Source organism: Eschrichtius robustus, chromosome 3 (genome assembly GCF_028021215.1).
Source record: "Eschrichtius robustus isolate mEscRob2 chromosome 3, mEscRob2.pri, whole genome shotgun sequence".
Classification (NCBI taxonomy): Eukaryota; Metazoa; Chordata; class Mammalia; order Artiodactyla; family Eschrichtiidae; genus Eschrichtius; species Eschrichtius robustus.
In genome coordinates, this window is record NC_090826.1 from 159,066,135 (window position 1) to 159,088,441 (window position 22,307).

The 22,307-nt window shown below is 36.6% G+C and overlaps 1 protein-coding gene across 1 annotated transcript in view; it reads right to left on the reverse strand.

Annotated features, from left to right (window-relative positions):
* The window catches only part of FH (fumarate hydratase), a 41,225-nt gene extending 26,366 nt beyond the window's left edge, over window positions 1-14,859 (reverse strand). Inside the window, exons 1-2 of the mRNA XM_068541661.1 lie at window positions 14,695-14,859; window positions 1,912-2,046 (exon numbers count right to left, since the gene is read on the reverse strand). Of these exons, the coding sequence (XP_068397762.1) occupies window positions 1,912-2,046; window positions 14,695-14,826 (267 nt within the window). The 5' untranslated portion in view covers window positions 14,827-14,859. The remainder of the gene's footprint in view (window positions 1-1,911; window positions 2,047-14,694) is intronic.
* Window positions 14,860-22,307: the final 7,448 nt, after the last annotated feature.

The window sequence follows — 22,307 nt, forward strand, 5'->3', positions numbered from 1 at the left end:
GAGGAAGAGAGGGATAAATTTGTAAAAGAGAAGCTATAGTCCTTAGAGGAAAATAAAAGTGGAAAAACAACAAAAAGTAATGAGTAAGACACACTGAACCTGGGTCACACAGAGGATAAACTGAAGGGCAAACAAAAGGAAATAAAAACAAAACATTTTTACTTTGAATTTTAAGAAATTAAAATTAAAACATTACAAGTGTTTTACCCAAATGAAATGGAGATATATGGCACAAAAGATTAGAAGCTTTAAAACTTTACACATGAAAACAAATGGGAATTTAATTTTCTACAGGAACACTGCAGTGGGTTAAACCACTGTCAAAGTCACAACCAAATGCCAATCAACTCAGGCTACTAGAATGGAGTGACTGACTCCACAGTGATTGTGGACTCATGAAAATGAACAAAGGTCACAGCAGAGAGTTTCACTGGACACTATTAAAACAAAATAGTAAATGTATCGCTGGAGATGAAAGAAGGGTCTCATTATTCTTCATTTACTCACATAGCAGTTCATAATCTTTTTTGGTTTTATTTTCCTATGGACCTGAGGTACAAAGGGTTGGGTTTAATCGTACTACTTAGTTCAAGGCACAGTCTGCTTTATATTTAACATAGTTCAGGAAATTAATCCAGATGAAGCCAAATGTGAAAAAAATTGATAACCCACATATCCATGTTTCACAGACACCTGTCCAAATCCAAACAACTTCTCTATCTCTGGGACAGCAGCAGCGGCAGCAATCACACACTCCCAGAACCACACACCTTGCTGGTTGAAGCAGGAAAATCAAAACATGAGCCATGCTTACTCCAGTCAATACTGGTTAAGACTGATCTCTTTAATCCCAGGAGTTGAACTATATGAGAATACTTTAGGATCTGCTACCCTCTGTCTCCCAACCATGTAGTCTGACCCTATGTTTACCTCACCATTAAACTGGCTGTGGGTGGCAATAACAGAGAGATTCTTCTAAGAAGATTCAGCTGCCTCTTGGGAAATTGTATGAACCTGTCAAGATTCAGTCTTGAAGCCTTAGTAATGAGCTAAAATACGGAAGTTAAAATTATTGTAAGATAAAAAGTATATTTAGAAGATAAATGTTAAACAGTATCTCACCAGATGAAGCCTGGCTACTTCTAGGCTTACTAGCCTATCCTGCATTCCTACGCTGACTATTTTTCATACCCTAGTTGGGCTCCAGTAGGATATGTAATATATTCCATCAATTCTTTTCACACTTTAACATCCCTGAAATCAAGATGCATCTCACAATCAATGACATGTCACAACTTTAATTGGCAGACTTTTTCTTAGTAGTACATATCAGTTCTAATTGAGGATCAGTTCTAATCTAAGGATTTAATGAAATATGGTAGAAACTTTTCTAATCATTAAATCATTCATGTAGCAATGAACAAATACTTATATGTTACCTATTATATGCCAGACATCATGACAAATAGTCAAATATTTTTATGAATTTGCGTATACTTTTCTACAAACTGAAGCCAAGATAGATAAAGTATAATATTAAAGAAAAATCGGTTTTCTTTTAAATCATTTAAAAAAATCAGTTAAAAAATTAAGTATCAAAATTAAAAATGCTTACAAACTGCAAAATTCTAGTAAAAATACGAAAAATCCAAACAAGAATGAAAGACAAATCACTTAGTTCTATCAAAAATCCAAAATACTCAAAGTCATAGCTCAAGATATTAGTACACTAAACTTCAAAAAGTTCTTTGACACCTTACTGAGAGAGAAACATCTTATTATTCACAAAGCCAGTTCTCTAATAACTTTACATTTTAACTCTGTAAAATACTTATTTATAAGGTAAGGTGACTCACTGAATAATGCCTAGTTCATCCAAAATAAGCCAACATTTCCACAAAAGCCACTTACTGGCATGCGTTCTGTCACCCCTCCAATCTTAAAGTTCATTGTCGATCTCACAGTCTGGGCGCCATAATACTTATCATTTGGGACCTTGAGTTCACCAAAGGTATCATATTCTATCCGAAAAGAATTTTGGCTTGCCTAAAGATAAAGACAAGACACTGTTATAGCTTGAAAAGAAACCAAGTCTCAAGAACAATAAAATCATATAAACGATACATCATGTACAGGTAAAGAAACCTTAATAAGTACCAAAAAGACAAAAAAATTCCATTTTGATTCTCATTCTACTCCCCCCACTTCCAGCTTTTTTCTTGAGAAATTTTTGTCACACAAATTTATTAATACACTTGTTAAAGACAGATTGTAGAATTCATACACTATGCAAATGATAAATAAAAATAATAATCTTTTCCAATTCAGGAGTATGCCTATTATTGGTCAAGCTTTGATGTACTTAGGTTAATGCTTATTTTACTAGGAACTTTGGAAAATGACCTAAGAATGATACTTTAAAATCTGAAAGTATTATATATTTAAACAAAGCTCAACTGTGGTCTACAAATATTATGCATGAGAGATAGCTTAGTGCCATACAAAACAGTCCAGGCTTTGCAATGAGACAGCCCACCATCTGGTAGCTGTGTCACCTTCAGCAAGTCACCTTTTCTCATCTAAAGTTACAGTAAATGTACAGACAAGGGGACATGGGCTAGATCAGTTCTTAACCTTTTTAGGGTGTTGGAACCTTTTGAGAATATGAGGAAAACTACGGATCTTCTCTCTAGAAGAATGAACATAAATACATACATGTAAAATCTTACATATGATTTTAAGGAGTTTATATCTTGAAACCAATCCACTCCCCAGGATAAGAACCCATGACCCCAAATCCCTTTTATGGAGAACCGAGGACTCTACTAAGTACATCAACTTACACTAATTAAAAAAAAAATACACATCTGGAGTTTACATATGATACTTTAAAGAAATTAAGAGTATCAGAGAGATACTCAGAACTTTAATTAATGTTCATCTTGCATTAATTATAAAATAAACGTGGTCATACAATTCAAAAGATTTAAAAACACCCAGCCAAGTAATCTTATATTAATAAATAGTCCTCTGAATAAGAAAAAATTAATTTTGTAGTTATCCCCTGGGACTAGAAAGATTTAAAAAACCCTTTATGTATTATAAAGCCTTTTAGATTGCATGAAAAGAAAAATATCCTTGTACCTAGTTGGAAATATAGGTGTATAACCAATGAGGTACATTTTTTTTCTATGCCTAAAAGTCTGCAGAGGAGGGGAGTGGCCAAGATGACAGAGTAGGAAGACTCTGAGCTCATCTCCTCACATGGGCACACCAAAACTATAATCATTTACAGAGCAATGATTGATGAGTAAGGCTGGAAAATTAGCAGAAAAGACCTTCTACAACTAAAGATATAAAGGAACCATGGCAAAATAGGTAGGAGGGAAGAAGACACAACAAAGTCAAAACCTATTACCACCCCCCCACCTGAGGAGGGGTGACCCACAAACTGGAGGATTATTACAATTGCTGAGGTTCTCCCCAAGAAGCAAGGGGTCCAGGCCCCATGTCAGGCTCACCAGCATGGTGAAGAAGAGCCCCTTGAAAGTTTCGCTTTGGAGGCTAGCAGGGCTCATTTTTGGCCAGAGGGCTGTGGGAAATAGAAACTCCACTCTTAAAGGGTGCACACAAAATTTCACACACTCTGGGACCCAGGGAAGCAGCAGTAATTTGAAAGGAACCTGGGTCAGAATACCTGCTGATCTTGGAGAGCCTCCCGGAGAGGGAGGAGGCAACTGGAGCTCACGCTGGGAACTTAGATACTGGGGGCAGCCACTACTGGGAGTTTGTTCTACCACAAGGACATTAGTTCTTGAAAGCACTATTTTGGAATACAGCTTATTAGCACAGGGACACAGCTCCACCCACCAGCAGGCCAGCTGCCTTAAGACCTCCCGAGCCAACAACCAAAGAGAGCTAAAGAATACAACAACTGAAATAAAAAGTACACTAGAAGGAATCAACAGTAGATTAGATGATAGAGAGGAACAGTTCAGTGGGCTGAAAGAATAGTGGAAATTACTGAAATTGAACAGAAAAAAAGAAAAAAGGATGAAAAGAAACATGGACAGTTTAAGAGACCTCAGAGACAACATCAAGCGTACTGGCATTCACATTATAGGAGCCACAGAAGGAGAAGACAGAGAGAAAGGGGCAGAGAACATATTTGAAGACATAATAGCTGAAAATGTCCCTAACCTGGGAAAGGGAACAGACATCCAGGTCTGGGAAGCACAGACAGTTCCAAACACGATCAACCCAAAGAGGACCACACCAAGACACACTTTAATTAATGGCAAAAATTAAAGATAAAGAGAGAATATTAAAAGCAGCATGGGAAAAGCAACAAGTTAAGTACAAGGTAATTGTACTTAACATAAGGATTTTAGCTGACTTTTCAGCAGAAACTCTGCAGGCCTGAAAGGAGTGCATGATATATTTAAAGTGATGAAAGGGAGAAACCTAAACCAGAAGACTCCAACAGGCAAGGCTTTCATTATGATTTAAATGGACTGATCAAAAGTTTTACAGACAAGAAAAAGCTAAGAGTTCAGCACTACCAAACCACCTTTAAATGGGTTTCTCTAAGCGAAAAAGGCCACAACTAGATGTATGAAAATTATGAAAAAAAAATCTCATTGGTAAGGCTAAATATAGTAAAGGTAGTAAATCAGTCATGTACAAAGCTAGTAGGAAGGATGAAACACAAAACCAGTAAAATTGTCTATATCCACAGTAAGAAGTTAAGGGGCACACAAGACAAAAAGATGTAAAATATAACGTCAGAAACAGAAAAAGTGGGGGTGGGGGGAGATAAAAATGCAGGTTCCTTAAAGTGCTTTTGCACTTAAAAGATCAGGAGCTGAAAATAATCACACACACACACACACACACACACACACACACATTGCAATATATAAACCACATGGTAACCACAAACCAAAATCAATAATCGATACACAAAAAAGAGAAAGGAATCCAAATGTAATATTAAAGACAGTCATCAAAAAACAAGAGAAGAGAGCAAAGTGAGAAAAAAGGAACAAAAAAGAACTACAAAAACAACCCCAAAACAAAACACAAAATGGCAATAAGTACATATCTATCAAGAATTACTTTAAATGTAAATGGCCTAAATGCTCCAATCAAAAGATATAGAGTGGCTGCATGGTTATGAAAACACTCATTATATATACTGCCTACAAGAGACTCACTTCAGATCCTGAGACACACACAGACTAAAAGTGACAGGATGAAAAAAGGTATTCTATGCAAATGGAAATGAAAAGAAAGCCATGCTAGTAATACTTACATTAGATAAAATAGATTTTATAACGAAGACTGTAACAACAAACAAAGAAGGCTATTACATAATGATCATGGGATAAATCTAAGCAGATATAACAATTGTAAATATGTATGTACCCAACACAGGATCACCTACATATATAAAGCAAATATTAACAAACACAGAGGGAGAAAATGACAGGAACACAATAATAGTAGGGGATTTTAACACTCTACTTACATCAATGGACAGATTATCCAGACAAAAAATTAACAGGGAAACACTGGCCTTAAATGACACATTAGACCAAATGGACTTAATAGCTCTATACAGAACATTCCATCCAAAAGCAGCAGAATACACATTCTTTTCAAGTGCACATGGAACATTCTTCAGGACAGATCACAAGCTAGGCCACAAAACAAGTCTTAGTAAATATAAGAAAACGGATATCATATCAAGCATCTTTTCTGACCACAATGCCATGAGTCTAGAAATCAATAACAAGAAAAAAAGCTGCAAAAAACACAAACACATGAAGGATAAACAATACGCTGCTGAATAACCAATGGATCATTAATGAAATAAAAGAATACCTAGAGACAAATGAAAATGAAAACGATGCAAAATTTATGGGACATAGGAAAAGCAGTTCTAAGAGGGAAGTTTATAGCAAAGGAAAAGCAGTTCTAAGAGGGAAGTTTATAGCAATACACACCTACCTCAGGAAACAAGAAAAATCAAAAATCAACCTAACCTTACACCTAAAGGAACCTGAAAAAGAACAAAACCTAAAAGTCAACAGATGGAAAGAAATCATAAAGATCAGAGCAGAAGTAAATAAAATAGTGACAAAAAATTATGAAAGATAAATGAAACTAAGAACTGGTGCTTTGAAAAGATAAACAAAATTGATAAACCTTTAGCCAGACTCAAAGAAAAAAGAGAGGGCTCAAATCAATAAAATCAGAAATGAAAAGGAAGTTACAACTGACACCACAGAAATACAAAGAAACATGAGAGATTACTACCAACAATTATATATCAATAAAATGGCCATTAAGAAATGGACAAATTCCTTAAAATGTACAACCTCCCAAGACTGAACCAGGAAAAAATAGAAAATATGAACAGACCAATTACCGGTAATGAAATTAAATCAGTAATTAACAACAATAACAAACGAAAATCCAAGACCAATTGGCTTCACAGGAAAACTTCTACCAAACATTTAGAGAAGAGTAGCAACTATACTCCTCAAACCATTACAAAAAACTGCAGAGGAAGGAACGCTTTTGAACTCGTTCCACAAGGCCAGCATCGCCCTGACACCAAAACCAGACAAAGACAGCACAAAAAAAGAAAATTACAGGACAATCTCTCTCATGAACACAGATGCAAAAATCCTTGACAAAACAGTAGCAAACCAAGTTCAACAACACATTAAAAGGACCATACACCATGATCAAGTAGGATTTATTCCAGGGATACAAGGATGGTTCAATATCCACAAATCAATCAATGTGATCTGTTGAACACATTGATGTGGTTAATCAACCACATTAACAAACTGAAAAATAAAAATCATAGAGTCATTTCGACAGATACAGAAAAAGCTTCTGACAAAATTCAATACCCATTTAAGATAAAAAGTTCTCAACAAAGTGGGTATAGAGTGAACATACCTCAACATAATAAAGGCCATATATCACAAACCCACAGCTAACATTATACTCAACAGTGAAAAGCTGAAAGCATTTCCTCTAAGATCAGGAACAAGACAAGGATGCCCACTGTCACCACATTTAATCAGATAGTATTGGAAGTCCTAGCCACAGCAATCAGACAAGAAAAAGAAAAGGAATCCAAGTGGGAAAGGAAGAAGTAAAACTGTCACTGTTTGCAGAGGACATGATACTATACATAAAAAATCTAAAGACACCACCAAAATATTATTAGAGCTCATCAATGAATTCGGTAAAGTTGCAGGATACAAAATTAATATACAGAAATCTGTTGCATTTCTATACACTAACAATGATCTACTAGAAAGAGAAATAAAGGAAACAATCCCATTTACAATCTCATAAAGAAAGAATAAAATACCTAGGAATAAATCTAAGGAGGTAAAAGGTGTGTACTCAAAAAACTATAAGATGCTGATGAAAGAAACTGAAGATGACACAGACGTGGATTGGAAGAATTAATAATTTAAAAATGCCCATACTACCCAAGGCAATCTACAGATTCAATGCAATCCCCATCTAAATACCAATGGCATTTTCCACAGAACTAGAAAAATAATTTTAAAATTCGTATGGAAACACAATAGACCCTAAACAGCTGAAACAATCTTGACAAAGAAGACCAAAGCTGGGGGTATCATGCTCCCTGATTTCAGACTATACTACAAAGCTATAGTAATCAAAACAGTATGGTACTGGCACAAAAACAGACATATAGATCAATGAAACAGAATAGAGATCAGAAATGAACCCACACTTATATGGGCAATTAATCCATGACAAAGGAGGCAAAATATACAATGGGGAAAAGACAGCCTCTTCAATAAATGGTGTTGGAAAAACTGGACAGCTACATGCAAAAAATCCAACTGGACTACTCTCTCACACCATGCACAAAAATAAATTAAAAAATGGATTAAAGACTTAAATGTAATACCTGAAACTTACATAAAACTTCCAGAAGAAAACATAGGCAATAAGTTCTTTGACATAGATCTTGGTAAAATTTTTTAGTATATGACTCCTTGGGCAAGGGAAACAAAAGACACAAAAGCAAAAATAAACAAGTGGGACTACATCAAACTAAAAGCTTTTGCACAGTGAAGGAAAATTATCAACAAAACAAAAAGGCCATCTACTGAATGGAAGAATATATTTGCAAATAATATATCTGATAAGGGGTTAATATCCAAAATATAGAAAGAACTCACACAGCTCAACATCAAAAGAACAAACAACCCAATTTAAAAAATGGATAGAGGACCCAGATAGACATTTTTCCAGGGAGACATACAGATGGCCAATAGGCACATGAAAAGATCTCAACATCACTAATCAACAGAGAAATGCAAATCCAAACCACCCAGAGTTATCATCTCACACCGGTGAGAATGGCTATTATCAAAAAGACAACAAATAACAAGTTTTGGTGAAGATGAGGAGAAAAGGGAACCCTCATGTACTGCTGGTGGGAATGTAAATTGGTGCAGCCACTGTGGAAAAGAGGTTTCTCAAAAAACTAAAAATAGAACTACCATATTACCCAGCAATACCACTCCTGGGTACAAGCCTGAAAAAAACAAAAACACTAATTCAAAAAGATACATGCACACCAATGTTCATAGCAGTATTAGTTACAATTGCCAAGATACAGAGGCAACCTTAGTGTCCATCAACAGATGAATGGATAAAGATATGGTATATATACACGATGGAAAACTACTCAGCCATAAAAAAGAATGAAATTTTGCCATTTACAACACCATGGATGGACTTGGAGGGTATTATGCTAAGTGAAATAAATCAGACAGAGCAAGACAAATATCACTTATATGTGGAATCTAAAAAATACAACAAACTAGTAAATATAAAAAAAAGAAAAGAAGGAGACTCACAGATATAGAGAACAAACTAGTAGTTACCAGTGGGGAGAGGGAAGGGGCAATACAGGGGTAGGGAATTAAGAGGTACAAACGATTATGTGTAAAATAAGGTACAAGGATATATTTTACAAAACAGGGAACATAGCCAATATTTTATAATAACTACAAATAGAGCGTAACCTTAAAAAATTGTGAGTCACTATACTGTACACCTGTAATTTATATAATATTGTACATCAACTATACTTCAATAAAATAAATAAATAACTTTAAAAAATCACTATGTTGTTTAACAGGAATCAATATAGTGTTGTAGGTCAATTATACTTCAAAAACAAACAAATAAGCAAACAAACTCATAGAAAAAGAGATCAGATTTGTGGTTACCAGAAGCAGAGGGTGGGGGTAGGCGGAATTGGATGAAGGCAGTCAAGAGTTACAAACTCCCAGTTACAAGATAAATAAGTACTAGGGATGTAATGTACAACATTACAAATATAATTATCACTGCTGTATGTTATGTATGAAAGTTGTTAAAAGAGTAAATCCTAAGAGTTCTCATCACAAAGAAAAAATTTTTTCTATTTCTTTAATTCTCTATATGATATCATGCATGTTTACTAAACTTATTGTGTCAATCATTTCATGATGTACGTGAGTCAAATCATTATGCTGTACACCCTAAGCTTATACAGTGCTGTATGTCAATTATATTTCAATAAAAATGGGGGAAAAAAAGTCTGCAGAGGACTGGTCTAAGCCAATAAGGAGAAGCCAATAAAAATAATCATTTACTGTGCTATGTAGCAAACACTTTTTAGGTATCACCTTATCTGAATTTCACAACCATCCTAGGAGATTTTACTATCATCATCCCCACGTTAAAGAAGGAGACACTGAGGCTACACAAGATTAAATAATCTCAGCAGATCACCCAGATAGCAAGAGGGAGGGCCTGAAACACTCAAACCCTGGACTTTTGGATTCTAAAAGCTGTTTGGATTCCACTTTTTATCACTTCCATAAACCAAGAAATGGAGGAAGTAACTCTAGATTGGCCCACAACCACCACTACCCTGTAGGATCTGAAGATGTACAGTTAGATTTTTCTCTAATAGAGTGTGCTTACACTGACACCACTGTATGCCAACTTGCAGCTGGGGTTTTATATCTCAAATGCACACAAAAAAATTTTGCATAATGATCTTTGTTTTAAATATCCTAAGTAAATATCCTTGTGTGTTAAAATATACTTTGGTGCAATAACATTAGCAATGACAACAGTGGCACTGGACACACGAGCTAGGTTCTTCTTCCTCTCCATCACCTTGTTATAAGACAGCAAATAGTTACTGGCTCCAAAGAAAGGAGATTGGTTTCCATCAGTCATTTGTGAAATCAAGTTTGAGTCCTTAAATTTACAACATCATTTTTTGTGTTCAAAATTATTAAATTTTCATCATAAAACAGGAATAATGTTGTCACCTAAATAACAGGTTGCTATGATAAAACTCATATCCAAAGTATTTTGGAAAGATTTAAATGAATAAATTTTACCTATGTTCTTCAGCTTAAACTTTAGAAAAACTAAAATTCTAACTCAAGAAACAACAGCCTACATCAAATTCTATGGGGAGGGGGTGGGGTGAGATGTGACAGGGTAAGAGAGTGTCATGGACATATATACACTACCAAATGTAAAATAGATAACTAGTGGGAAGCAGCCGCATAGCACAGGGAGATCAGCTCGGTGCTTTGTGACCACCTAGAGGGGTGGGATGGGGAGGGTGGGAGGGAGGGAGATCCAAGAGGGAAGAGAAATGGGAACATATTGTATATGTATAACTGATTCACTTTGTTATAAAGCAGAAGCTAACACACCATTGTAAGGCAATTATACTTCAATAAAGATGTTTAAAAAAAAAAAAAAGGCAGTCTAAAGAATGAAAGTTTTATATTAAGATATCATGCCAGTAAATACAAAAGATCCAGCTTCTCGCTCCTATTCTTTGCCCCTCATAGAACATACCAAGCAGCCTCTGGCACAGTAGGTGAGCCGCTCTTACAGATAAGTCAAACCAGACTCCAATTTACAGTCTCATCTAAAGAGTGGACATCTGGATCAAAACCAAACACTAAGAAGAGAAAATCCAATAGGAAAATGCCTTCATTCAACAATGCTAAAAAGACTACTTTATCTAAGGTTTCTGATAATTGCTTTTCTGAAATGTTGGCTAAGCTTAACTAAGTCATGTCATAACAAAGGCAGCTGATGTAATTGTTGAAGTCAGAATAAATAAAATATTATCAAATCATGTTTTTATTAGGAAAATAAAGTTACGCTTCCCTAATCACCTCAAAAAAAAAAAAAATTCTAGATCTTGACAATGACCATTAAAAAACGGCAGATGTCAATTGTGGCTGAAATCACAATCTCAGTAAACACTTCAAAAAATATACTTCCTGTCCTTACAGTAATAAAAATAAACATCCCAAATTTCCAACAACAAACATTGTAGCAGCTTAGCTAGCTAATAAAGTATTCCAAAAAACCAGAAAGTTCTCCCTTTATTTAACCCAGGAAATATATAAGTTGCACAAATCTGTAGATCAGAAACTGAAGCAATGATGTAAAATACTCTGAAAGGCTCCAGGCTCTGTCAGAGGAGGTAATGCCTACGCAGGGTTGGTGTCTGTTAGACAAGCACATATACACAGATAGAGGAACAATGAAACAGGTAACTGCCAAATCTCTTCAAATGTTCTTCCCAATGACCTACAGAAGAAAAAACCTTTATATTGTACATAAACACACATGTATATGCACACAAGCCTGAAACAAAAATTCCGTGAAAAAAATCTGTCCTGTACGCCTATTTTCTATTCTATGCTATTCTGTCAAAAAACCAAAAACCAAAAAAAACAATGCTGTTAACTGCCCACTACATTGATTTCTCCACCCACTAATGAGTCCACCTGAAGTCTGAAAAACATGTGTATGATTTTCAAAACCTTCCCACATTATAATGTATGTCACCTCTTCCCAGTGGCTTGGGGAAGAAGAGGAGGGCTGCTCACCTAAATTAATGAGAAAATTACCAGTGCTTCTGATGAAAAATGAGGTCATGATGGTATCTATTAAATATAAGTTTTAAAATCATATAATATAATCCATTGTTACAAAAAACTAATTTCTTTGAAAACCATGTCTTTATATCCCATAATTCGGAGAGCAGAATTTCTGGGAGAAGTATAAAGAGTTTAACCAGCTAGGCATGGGGCAGGCACAAATGTGCAATTTCCAGATGCCCTGGGAGATGAATGTGTATTCACAATCACTTCCCCTCCTGGAGAAGCATGAATGAATAATGTGTCCAGTGTTCACCGCAGTATGATTGCTATTTGGCCCTAGAAATACCAAGTGCTATTACCAACCACTAACTCCAGTAACCTCAGGAATTGATGAGGTTGTCTCCAAATTTGCATGCCAGTCTAAATCAGAAAGGCCAGCCAAAAAAATATAGGCCTCAGGCCTATAGTATGTCCCCACGCATGTGTAAGATAACCATTAACTAAACCATGGTATCTCCTAAAGAAAATATAAAATGCCTTTCAGATTCTTATCCTAAGGTGGTTTAAAAGAATATTTCAGTGTTCAAGAAAATCCAAATCATTTCCTAGGCAAAAAGACTATCTCAAGAGATAAAAATCCAAAACTTGACTTCATTGTGTTTGGGCTTTCAGTTTCTTTAAAAAGACTTCTTAAAAAGTCTTTCTGTTCTTAAAATACAGGGTGACCACCAAGTCTTGAAATATTGACAAATACGTAATAAATGGCTTATTGATATTGCATTGTAACACAGAATATTATCTATGTTTCCAGACTTTACAGCCATCCTGAAGATCATAAAATAAACTTTAAAAAAATGTAGGACTTCCTTGTCCACCATGCTACCAAGGCAGTATCACAGCAGGTCTCCATTACATATTCTCACTCTCACTGTACTTTTTCTCCTCGGTATCACAGTGTTATTAACTGTGCATGACTTCTTTGCTTATTTAATATGCCTCAGTAGTCTGTAAACTCTGTGCCCATAGTGACTGTTTTACACACAGGGAGCATTCAATGTAATCTTCCTGTTGGATGAACTTCTTTGTGTTCTTAATTGAGATAAAAGGTAACTTAGGGCATTTAGGGTTATGTGAATTTCTTTGTTTTTTAAAAAAAAATTTTATTAAAGTATAGTTGATTTACAATATTGTGTTAATTTCTTCTATACAGCAAAGAGACTGTTATACATATATATTCTTTTTCATATTCTTCTACATTATGGTTTGTCACAGGATATTGAATATAGTTTATTTCTTAACACTAGCAACAAGAAAAACTTTTAATAAAATCAACTCAGATTTTGGAGTTGAGAAGATTAGAGGGCAAAAGATGTATTTAGGATTATAAAAAAAAAAAATCTATCCTCATCTGATGTTAGCTAACATTACAACATTAAAAGCAAGGCAATGCTATTTTATTGACATTGACAGCGGGATAGAGTCAGTTCTCCAGCCTTCTATTCCCTTTTACAAAACACTAAATAAGTGAAAAACAAATTTTTAAAAGGCTCTAAAGTGGACTAAAATTATTCAAGCAGGGAGTTGCAGAAATATAAAGCACCCCTGATTTCGCAGTTTCAAGTAAAGTGATGTCATCAAATTACCTTACAGTTTATAGCCCAGAAAAATGTCTTGGGCCTTTGAAATACCTTAGATGGAAGCATTCATTTAATAGGCACTCACCATATCCCAAACTCAAAGTACTTTCACAGGGGCAATCTTGCTGAGTATTTGTAATTATTTTCATTTTACCGGCAGACACTGAGGACAAATATTACCTGCTCCAAATCCCAACTCTGAGTAGCAGACTAGGGTCTGAAATCACATCTCTCTGAATGAAAGCTCATATTACACAGCAGTGAACAGTGCAGAATCGTTAAGTCTTCCTAAACTAGCATTTATTTCTCAAACTTTTCCTGATAATACACATGTGAGCATACGTATTTTATGCTTGTTGAAGCCCAAATTACCGAAGGTGACACTCTAAAGAGCAAAAGGGCTCATATAAGTCAGGGTGTCATAACCTGAAATTGGACCTTTAAGCTCCTTGCAGGTCTTTCTCAATAAAAAGTGCTGATTCAGCTGTAGTTATGTTATGGTCCATGCAATTTCCTCCAACGTACTTCAGGACACTCTGCCCCTGTTTCACATTTCAGGGTTCATACAAAAGTTAAGCGGGGAAAACCAGCCTAACAAACTAAATGGCCAATTTCATGAAAAGTAAAATCTCTTAGGTTCACAACAACTTTCAACCCCGCCTGGAGGCCTAAGAGCAGTTCCCTGCACAGCTGTGACCCCAAAAGCTAGCTCGGAGGGGCTGGATCCAGCTGGGCCCACCAAAGGCAGGGGCGGAGCAGCCCCCTCCGGACAACATCCCATCCCGGCGCCGCCCCCTCTTCACACCGTCCACCCCAGCACCGTTCCGAGGGCAGCCCCCGCGGGCAGGGGCGAAGCAGTGAGCGCGGCCGGGGCGGGGTCGGGGAGGCCCGGTAGGGCCCTGGCCAACAGCTGCCGCCCCTCCCGGGCGCTCCCCCGGCGGAGGAGGCGCCCCGGGCCGGCAGCGAAGTTCCAACACGCAGCCCAGTATCGGGACCTTAGGGCCGGCAGGCGGGAGGCCTGAAGGTCACCGCGGGGCGGCCAGGGCGGTTGGGCGGCACGAGCTCACCATTCGAACGACGTTCCGAGGCCGAAGCAGGAGGACTGCCGCGCCAGCCGGGCGGGGGCCAGGGCTGGGGTGGGAAGCTGGAGCGCGCGAGAGGAAACGCGAACGCGCGAGGAGCCGCAGCGAGCGATCCATAGCGCGGCGGCCTGGGTAGAACTTCCGGGGGCTATGGCCACGCCTCCGCACCGGCTGTCAGAACCCGTCCCCTCCACCGTCCTCATTCATATCCAATCAACGGCCTCAAAGCCGAGCTTGTGGGGCGGGACCAGTGGCCAATGGCCAGTGAAGCGTAAGGGGCGGGCTTAACTTCCTCACTGTAGAGCCCTGGGATTCCTGGGAAACTGGTGGGAAAGGAATGATGGGAAAGGGAGTTCGTGGAGTCCTTGAACCAGTGTTTATTTGGTTTGGCTTGGTTTTACTGCGTTACTGTGCCTAACAGAGAGGTATTAGCTAATGAGTCAGTATTTGGTTGGTGGCGTAGCCTAGAGAGGAGAATTTGCTTATTTATCTACCATGTAAACATTACATGTTCTATTTGCTCTTTTTTCATCTGTTCCACATTACCTCTTCCATACAGAAATGTTAGAAAACAAAGTATAGAGAATGAAATCATAATTATCCATAAAAAGCCAACACTAATTACCCAGTTCGTTTAACTTGTTTTGAGGTCTGTACAGTTTCCTTTCTCTTCTTAGTAGGTACTCTAAGAACTCTATTTTTAAATGTAATGGGGAAGATGTCCATAATCATAGGTGATTTCGGAATTTTAATTTTTTGCATTCAGGTTCTCCAAGTCTTTTGCATTGATAACATATGTTTTCAGGTTAAAGCCATGTTGTTTTTATAGATGATGATAGGAAAGCAGGAACGGATATAAAATTGCATAGGAACCACAATTTTTTCTCTCGTTTTCTTCTTTGAACTGCTTGGAACCAGATGACAGTTAATCAAGAAAGAGAACCATTGGATGATGTCCAGAAGTCAAAAGTCCAGAACCTGCAGAGCCAAGCTTCTTAGAGTTAGTCTCTGTCAAACCTCTTGGTCACACTGTTATTTTGTGGCTTATGAACTTGACTCGTATATATTTAAAATTTGAAAATTTAAATGAAAGAGCATAATAGTTGAACTACCATCTAAACATTCCAGAACCACCCCCCTCACCTCTTTGTATCTCAGTATCTCCTCCCTCTGTCAAACAAACCAAGATTTATTTAGAAGTTAGAAGGTCAGAATAAAAGAAATTCAGAGTAAAAGATAGTGGAATGGTTTTAGAAAACAATGAACCATCCATCCCATATGTTTATGCTTTCCACCATTAAAAAACAGACAACAGTAAACAAGAAGACAGCACACCAAGGTTTAGTGTGAAGGTAGTATTGTTAGCGTTGTCATCAGTTTGACAGAAAACTACAGAAACAAGCACTTACTACTAATTACTCTCATTTCCTAGGAAATGCTAACATTTTGATATATTTGCTTCATACCCTTTGTAAAATAAAATAAATTACTAATAATGGAGTGGCATTTTCTTCCCCATCTTCCCAGAAACTGTCATTATTTTGATATAATATTCACCAGTGTACTTTTTGGTTTGCATATTGGTATGCAAACAACGGTTTTTAAAAATTTACAGTTTTACTGTTCTATAACTTAATTCTGTTTTTAACATCTAGCCATGATTTTTTTTACTTAATAGTATTCCATCACATGAATTTAGCACATTTTATTTATGACATTTTCTTAATAATCTTTTAACTTAACAGTATTTCTTTGAATGTAGAACTTTTTATTCATACAGTTTTTAATGAAGGGTAATTTTTTGCTATTATACACAATGCTCCAATGATTTCTTTATAGTTAGTCTCTCTTCATTGGATAACATCACTCTTTATTTCTGTTACTTGTTATTTTAAATTCTTTTAAATATTGTTTTCTATGCCAGTTTTATAGTGGTTATTATTTGCTTGATATATGTTTCTCATTTTATTTTAGATAATTCTGTTTCATTTTATTTTGTGTGTATCTTCTGTTTCCACCATACATTTTAATTTTTTTTTTATTTATTATTTATTTATTTATTTATTTATTTATTTATTTATGGCTGTGCTGGGTCCTCGTTTCTGTGCAAGGTCTTTCTCTCTAGTTGCGGCAAGTGCGGGCCACTCTTCATTGCCGTGCGTGGGCCTCTCACTATCGCGGCCTCTCTTGTTGCAGAGCACAGGCTCCAGACGCGCAGGCTCAGTAGGTGTCGCTCACGGGCCTAGTTGCTCCGTGGCATGTGGGATCTTCCCAGACCAGGGCTCGAACCCGTGTCCCCTGCATTGGCAGGCAGATTCTCAACCACTGCGCCACCAGGGAAGCCCCCACCATACATTTTAACTTAAAATGTTAACTGACAGATGTTTTATAAATGGGCTATTTTAATCCCTTTTAACAATCACCTATTGATACGTGTTATGATCTAGAAAATTTTCTAGCACTTATATGTATTAATTCTTTTAACACTGAGAACAACCCTATGAGGTAGGTCCTATTATTATTCCTATTTATAGAAGAGAAGATTGATGCCCAGTATCATACAACTAGCCCACAATCTTAACTATTTTGCAGGCATGTAGTGGGATTTGTTTTTTGTATCATTATTAATATTTCTCAGGAAATGGAGCCTGGCACTGCAGAATGATTAAAAATAATTTTAAAAAATAAATAAATGGGTGTGGCAAAATTTATTTTCCAACAGCAATATCTCGCATCCCATCTGCTTTTCTACAGTGTGACTTTTTCACAGGTGAGTCTAAATAGTATCTTCCCCTTTAATTTAGCCTGGTCTTATGACTCACTGATAACCAATAGAATCTGAGTGCTGCTGAAGATAGGTCAGAAAAGGCTGTGCTACTTCCCCGTGAGTCTTTTGAGACATTTACCTTGTGCTAAGTCAGCCACCATGTAAAAAGTTTGACTGCCCTAAGACAGTTGTGCTGGAGAGGCCACAGGCAGGCATTCTAGTCAACAGCTTAGCTGAGCTCACAGCTGGCACCCAGCATCAATTCTCAGCCATGTGAGTGAGCCGTCTTGGATATCCAGCCCAGATGGACTCACATAACTAAAACTGTTACCCAACTGGACTTGGGTCTGCTTGCCTGTGCACAGTAAAGCCAGTCTACTGACAACGGGTTGTGGTGAAGGGAAGTGCAGCATTTATTGCAGGCACCAAGCAAGCAAGGAGTATGGGCAGCTAATGCTCAAAACCCCCGAACTCCCTGATGGGTTTCAGGGAGGGGGTTTTAAAGGGGAGATGAGGGAGAGGAGTCACAGAGAATTGTGCATGATCAGCTCATGCACAATTCTCTGATTGATTGATGGTGAGGTAACAGGGTGGTGTCACAGGGATTAACATTATCAATCCTCAGGCTCCAGCATTTGTGGGAGCTACATGCTCATGGTCATCATGCCATTAGCTTCTTCCATCTGGTGGTGGTTTTAGTATCTGTAAAAAAACTCAGGAATGTGCATCAGATACTGCTATCTATATCCTTCAGAGAAGAACTAAATATTCTGCTATATGCCTGATTTATTGTTCAAATTGTTACCAGTTCTCCTGGCTCAACTGCTATTTTTTGTTACTACATGTTCACATTCTTTCAATCATTAATTTTTGAGCCAGACTTTTGCAACTCAGGGGAGCCTGGGACACTAAAGCTTTTCTAAAACAAGAGGCAGGTGGAGGACATTGGTAGCGGTTCTGTCCCAGGAAGGTCACATAGTGTCCTGCTTGGTTACAAATCCACAGATAGAACAGTTTCCAGACTGTGATCTCATTGTTGTAGTTTTATTTCTCTTATGTTATCTTCATTCTGCCCTTTTCTTTGTGTAGGCTTCATCTTCAGATTTTGACAAGATGGCTACAGCAATTCCAAACCTTGAATCTGCATGTAATAACTTTCAGTGAAAGAGGGTCTCTCCAGAAAAAAATCCCCAAAAAATGAGAAAGAACTTTCCCAGAAGCCTTTAGAAACCCTCTCTTCCCACATTTTTAAGCTCTTGTTCTTTTCTTCAATATTCTTTCTTAGCTTTCTGCAACAGAAATATTAAATGGTATAATACTTAGATTATAAATTAAATCTTTTGTTCAACATTCATAGCATTATGCCCCATTTTCAGAATTTCAGCTGACTTTGACTGCCACTCTCAAGGGACTTGCTTAGGTTTAAATTCAGGCTAGACTTAAGGTTGCTAATGTGGTTATAGTTGTACTATGTTACTAAGAGAGGAGTACTTTACATTTATTCTTCATTTTCATTTCCTTTCAAAGTCTCTGCCTACTTCAGGAAGAGCAAGACCAATTTACATTTATTCTTTATATAAGGAGTCATATGTGTAGCTCCCTGCTCACTGGAACCCTGTTTACAATTTATCCCAGGGGTATTTGGTTGCCTTTTACTGGGTTGGCACACTGTGTCACTAAGCCCAATGAGCCAGCTCTACCTTGTTTGCTGTTCCTCTTAATTTCTGGGGATATTGCACACTGGCTTTATAGAACTTCTAAAATTAATTTTTAAAAAGTTGCAACTAGTTGCTCTAGCCCTCTTGGACCCATCTTTCTCACCTTATTAATTTCCTGTGACTTCTGGTGAGCCTACTTCTCAAAGTAGAGAAAAGGTAGCCATTACAAGGAGTTTGTCAGGGAAGGGGCCCACTTCATTTCACATTTCCCATGACAATTTGTATTTTCTAGAGATCAAATAATGGCTCAATATATATCAACTCCTTTTTTTCCCTGTTATTTTGAAAGTGCTTTTCTGATTATTAATTTCTTCCTATTTTCTTTTGGTTTATTTTGTATTTCCTTATTTTTGCCACAACTTCCTGACTTAAGTCTAGTTCAGAGTTTCTGCAAGGGTGTGATATAAACCAATATTGCTACCTGTACATGACCCAGGAATGCAACATTAAGTAACACTGGCCATTATCCCATTTTCGATCTCTGTTTAGTAAGAAAGAGTCTTTTAGGTGTATGTGCAAATGTTTATTTTACACTTCTCCAACACTTGCTAATATCTCTTGTAAAAAGAGAGGGAAAGCCTTTGGCTAAAGTTCATCCACAGGTGAAGAATTCAGCTACAATTTAGAATTTATTTGTATGTTTCCCTTCTATTTATCAATGAACCTGATTTCCCCTCTCCAGCAGCAGTATGATGTTACATTTTTATATAAATAAAATGTACATAAGTTGAAACAAAACTTTAAGTATATTGTGAAGGTGCTATACAAATGATTGAAATTTGGGAAATATTGACTTAATTTATTTTTGTTACTTAATAATGAAAATGTAATGTAAGTGCCTTTAAATTAATAGTTGACACTATACATCTTCATTTCAGGACGCAAGCTTTTATCTATGCAAAATATGTTTTTATTTTGCTTAGAGATTTGTGTGCATGGTTTTATAATTCTTTTTTTCTTTTTTTACCTTGAACTTTGTCTGATGACAATATTGACCTGCTTCATTCTTGTTGATATTTGCATGTTTTGTTTGTGTTTCTCTTTGACTTTGCTTTCTGTTCAAGTTATGGAGCTTGATGTCCTGCCATGAAGGCCAAATGAACAATGCAGTGTTTTTCTCTTTCCTTTGTTCTAAATCTAAACACCTTGTTGACAAAATTTATAGTAAGTTTCTATGCTTATCAGTTAAAATATTCTCATTATCCTATAATAATAATATAGGACTATATATAATAATGTATAATAAATAAAAACTCTGAAGATTCTAATTTAAGACACCTCCCAGCCTGGGAGATTATTAGGGTATTTCTTAGAAAAAATTTAATAGAAAGGTTAGAATATATGGCTGTAAAAGTCCACAGAAAGTAGAGCAAATATTCAAAGAGAAGGAAAATGTGAGAGACAAGTTAATTAGAGGAACAGTTCAGTATGTCCAACATCTGAATAATGTTGGAAAACAAAGAGGAAGAAACTATTAAGCAAATTCAAGAAAATATTTTAGAACTAGCAGAAATGACTTTTCAGAGTAAAGCTGTTAAAAGAGAAATGGAGGCAGGTTAAAAATTTTAAGAGTTTATTTGAGGAAAACTCGATTGTAACAGGGCAGCATCAAACCAGAAGTGGTTAGGAGCAATCTGCCGGTAGAAGCCAGGACAAAGACTTACATAGAGAAAGTGCAGAAGCAAAGGAAATTATCTGATTAGCTATAGCTTAAAGCCAGTTGGCTGTTTGTGATTGGTTATTCTTAGGTTTCATGTTCTTAACCTTGAAGCACTTACAGGCTTAGGTTTTGGTTTGCTTATATAGGCCACAGAAGCATTAGAGCCACTTAGGTCTAATGGTCGCCTTGTTTAATTAGTTTAACAAAGTCCACTAGTGCCAGAACAATGGGGAACACAGGCCAGAATCCCTCATGTCACCAATAAATGTAACAGCACTGGGAGCAGAGAGAAGAGCTTCTGGAGAGAAAAATAAGTCATGATCAAAGGATTAGGAATCTTCATGACTTCTCAACAGCAACATTGGAAATTAGAGAGTAGCTGACTGATGTCTTCAAATTGTTGAAGGAAAATCATTTCCAACTTAATATTCTATACCTAGCTAAATCAAATGTGAGGATGGGATAAAAATATTTTCACATAGACAAGGTCTCAAAAAACTTACTTACCATTTACTCTTTTTCAGAAAATCCTTGGAGAAAGGGCTTCACCAAAAGTAGGGAGTAAACCAAGAAAGGGGAAGGCATGGGCTTCAAGAAGTAGAGTCTCCAACACATCTGATAGATATTTAAAATTCCCTAGATGAGGATATGACAGCTTGCACTTAACACAGAGAGCAACCATCCCAGATTGAAGCAAATCAGAGCATCCAGGAGCTATTTCTTCAAGAATATAAAAGATCTAAAACCCTTGAATGTATTCTTAAGAGATTTAGATAACTGAGGGAGAGTTTGGAGATTGAATTTGTGATGTCCTTGAAAATTCAGCAAAGAAAAAAAATACCATTTTTAAATTGAGAAATAAAAATAGCTGTATTTTTCAGGAAAGTGAACATAATCATTATTAAATTTGACAGGCCATAGTTATAATAAATTAAATGTTAAATATCAATCTAACCAAACTTTTGATGTAACAATACTGACAGAGAAATAGAGAAATGGAAAGAGTATAGGTGCTGGGAGAAAAGAAAAGGTGGTGAAAAACATTAATCTTCATCTTCAATGATAGGAAGTCACGATTTAATACCTAAAACCACAAACTAAAACAACCAAAAAGTCATAATATTGCATGCTATTTAGAGATATGGATATATATACCCTGGAGTTGGAAGTGATGGTTCTGTGCAAGGACAAATGGCAGAGAGATAAAGAGGATGATGACTGTTCATGTTGGCTATCTTGTAGAATTTTCTGATTTTTAAAACTATGTGGATGTACAGTAACTTTGAGAAACACTAAAATTAACAACCAAAAATAAATAAATAAATAAAAACTAAGCAACTCTCTCCATTCCCTAAGAAAAATAAAGAAAAAAAAATCTACTAATGTGCTGGATTCCACACCCCATCAAGGACATTGCACCTTTAATTTTCCACTCTTCTTCCTACATCATCAG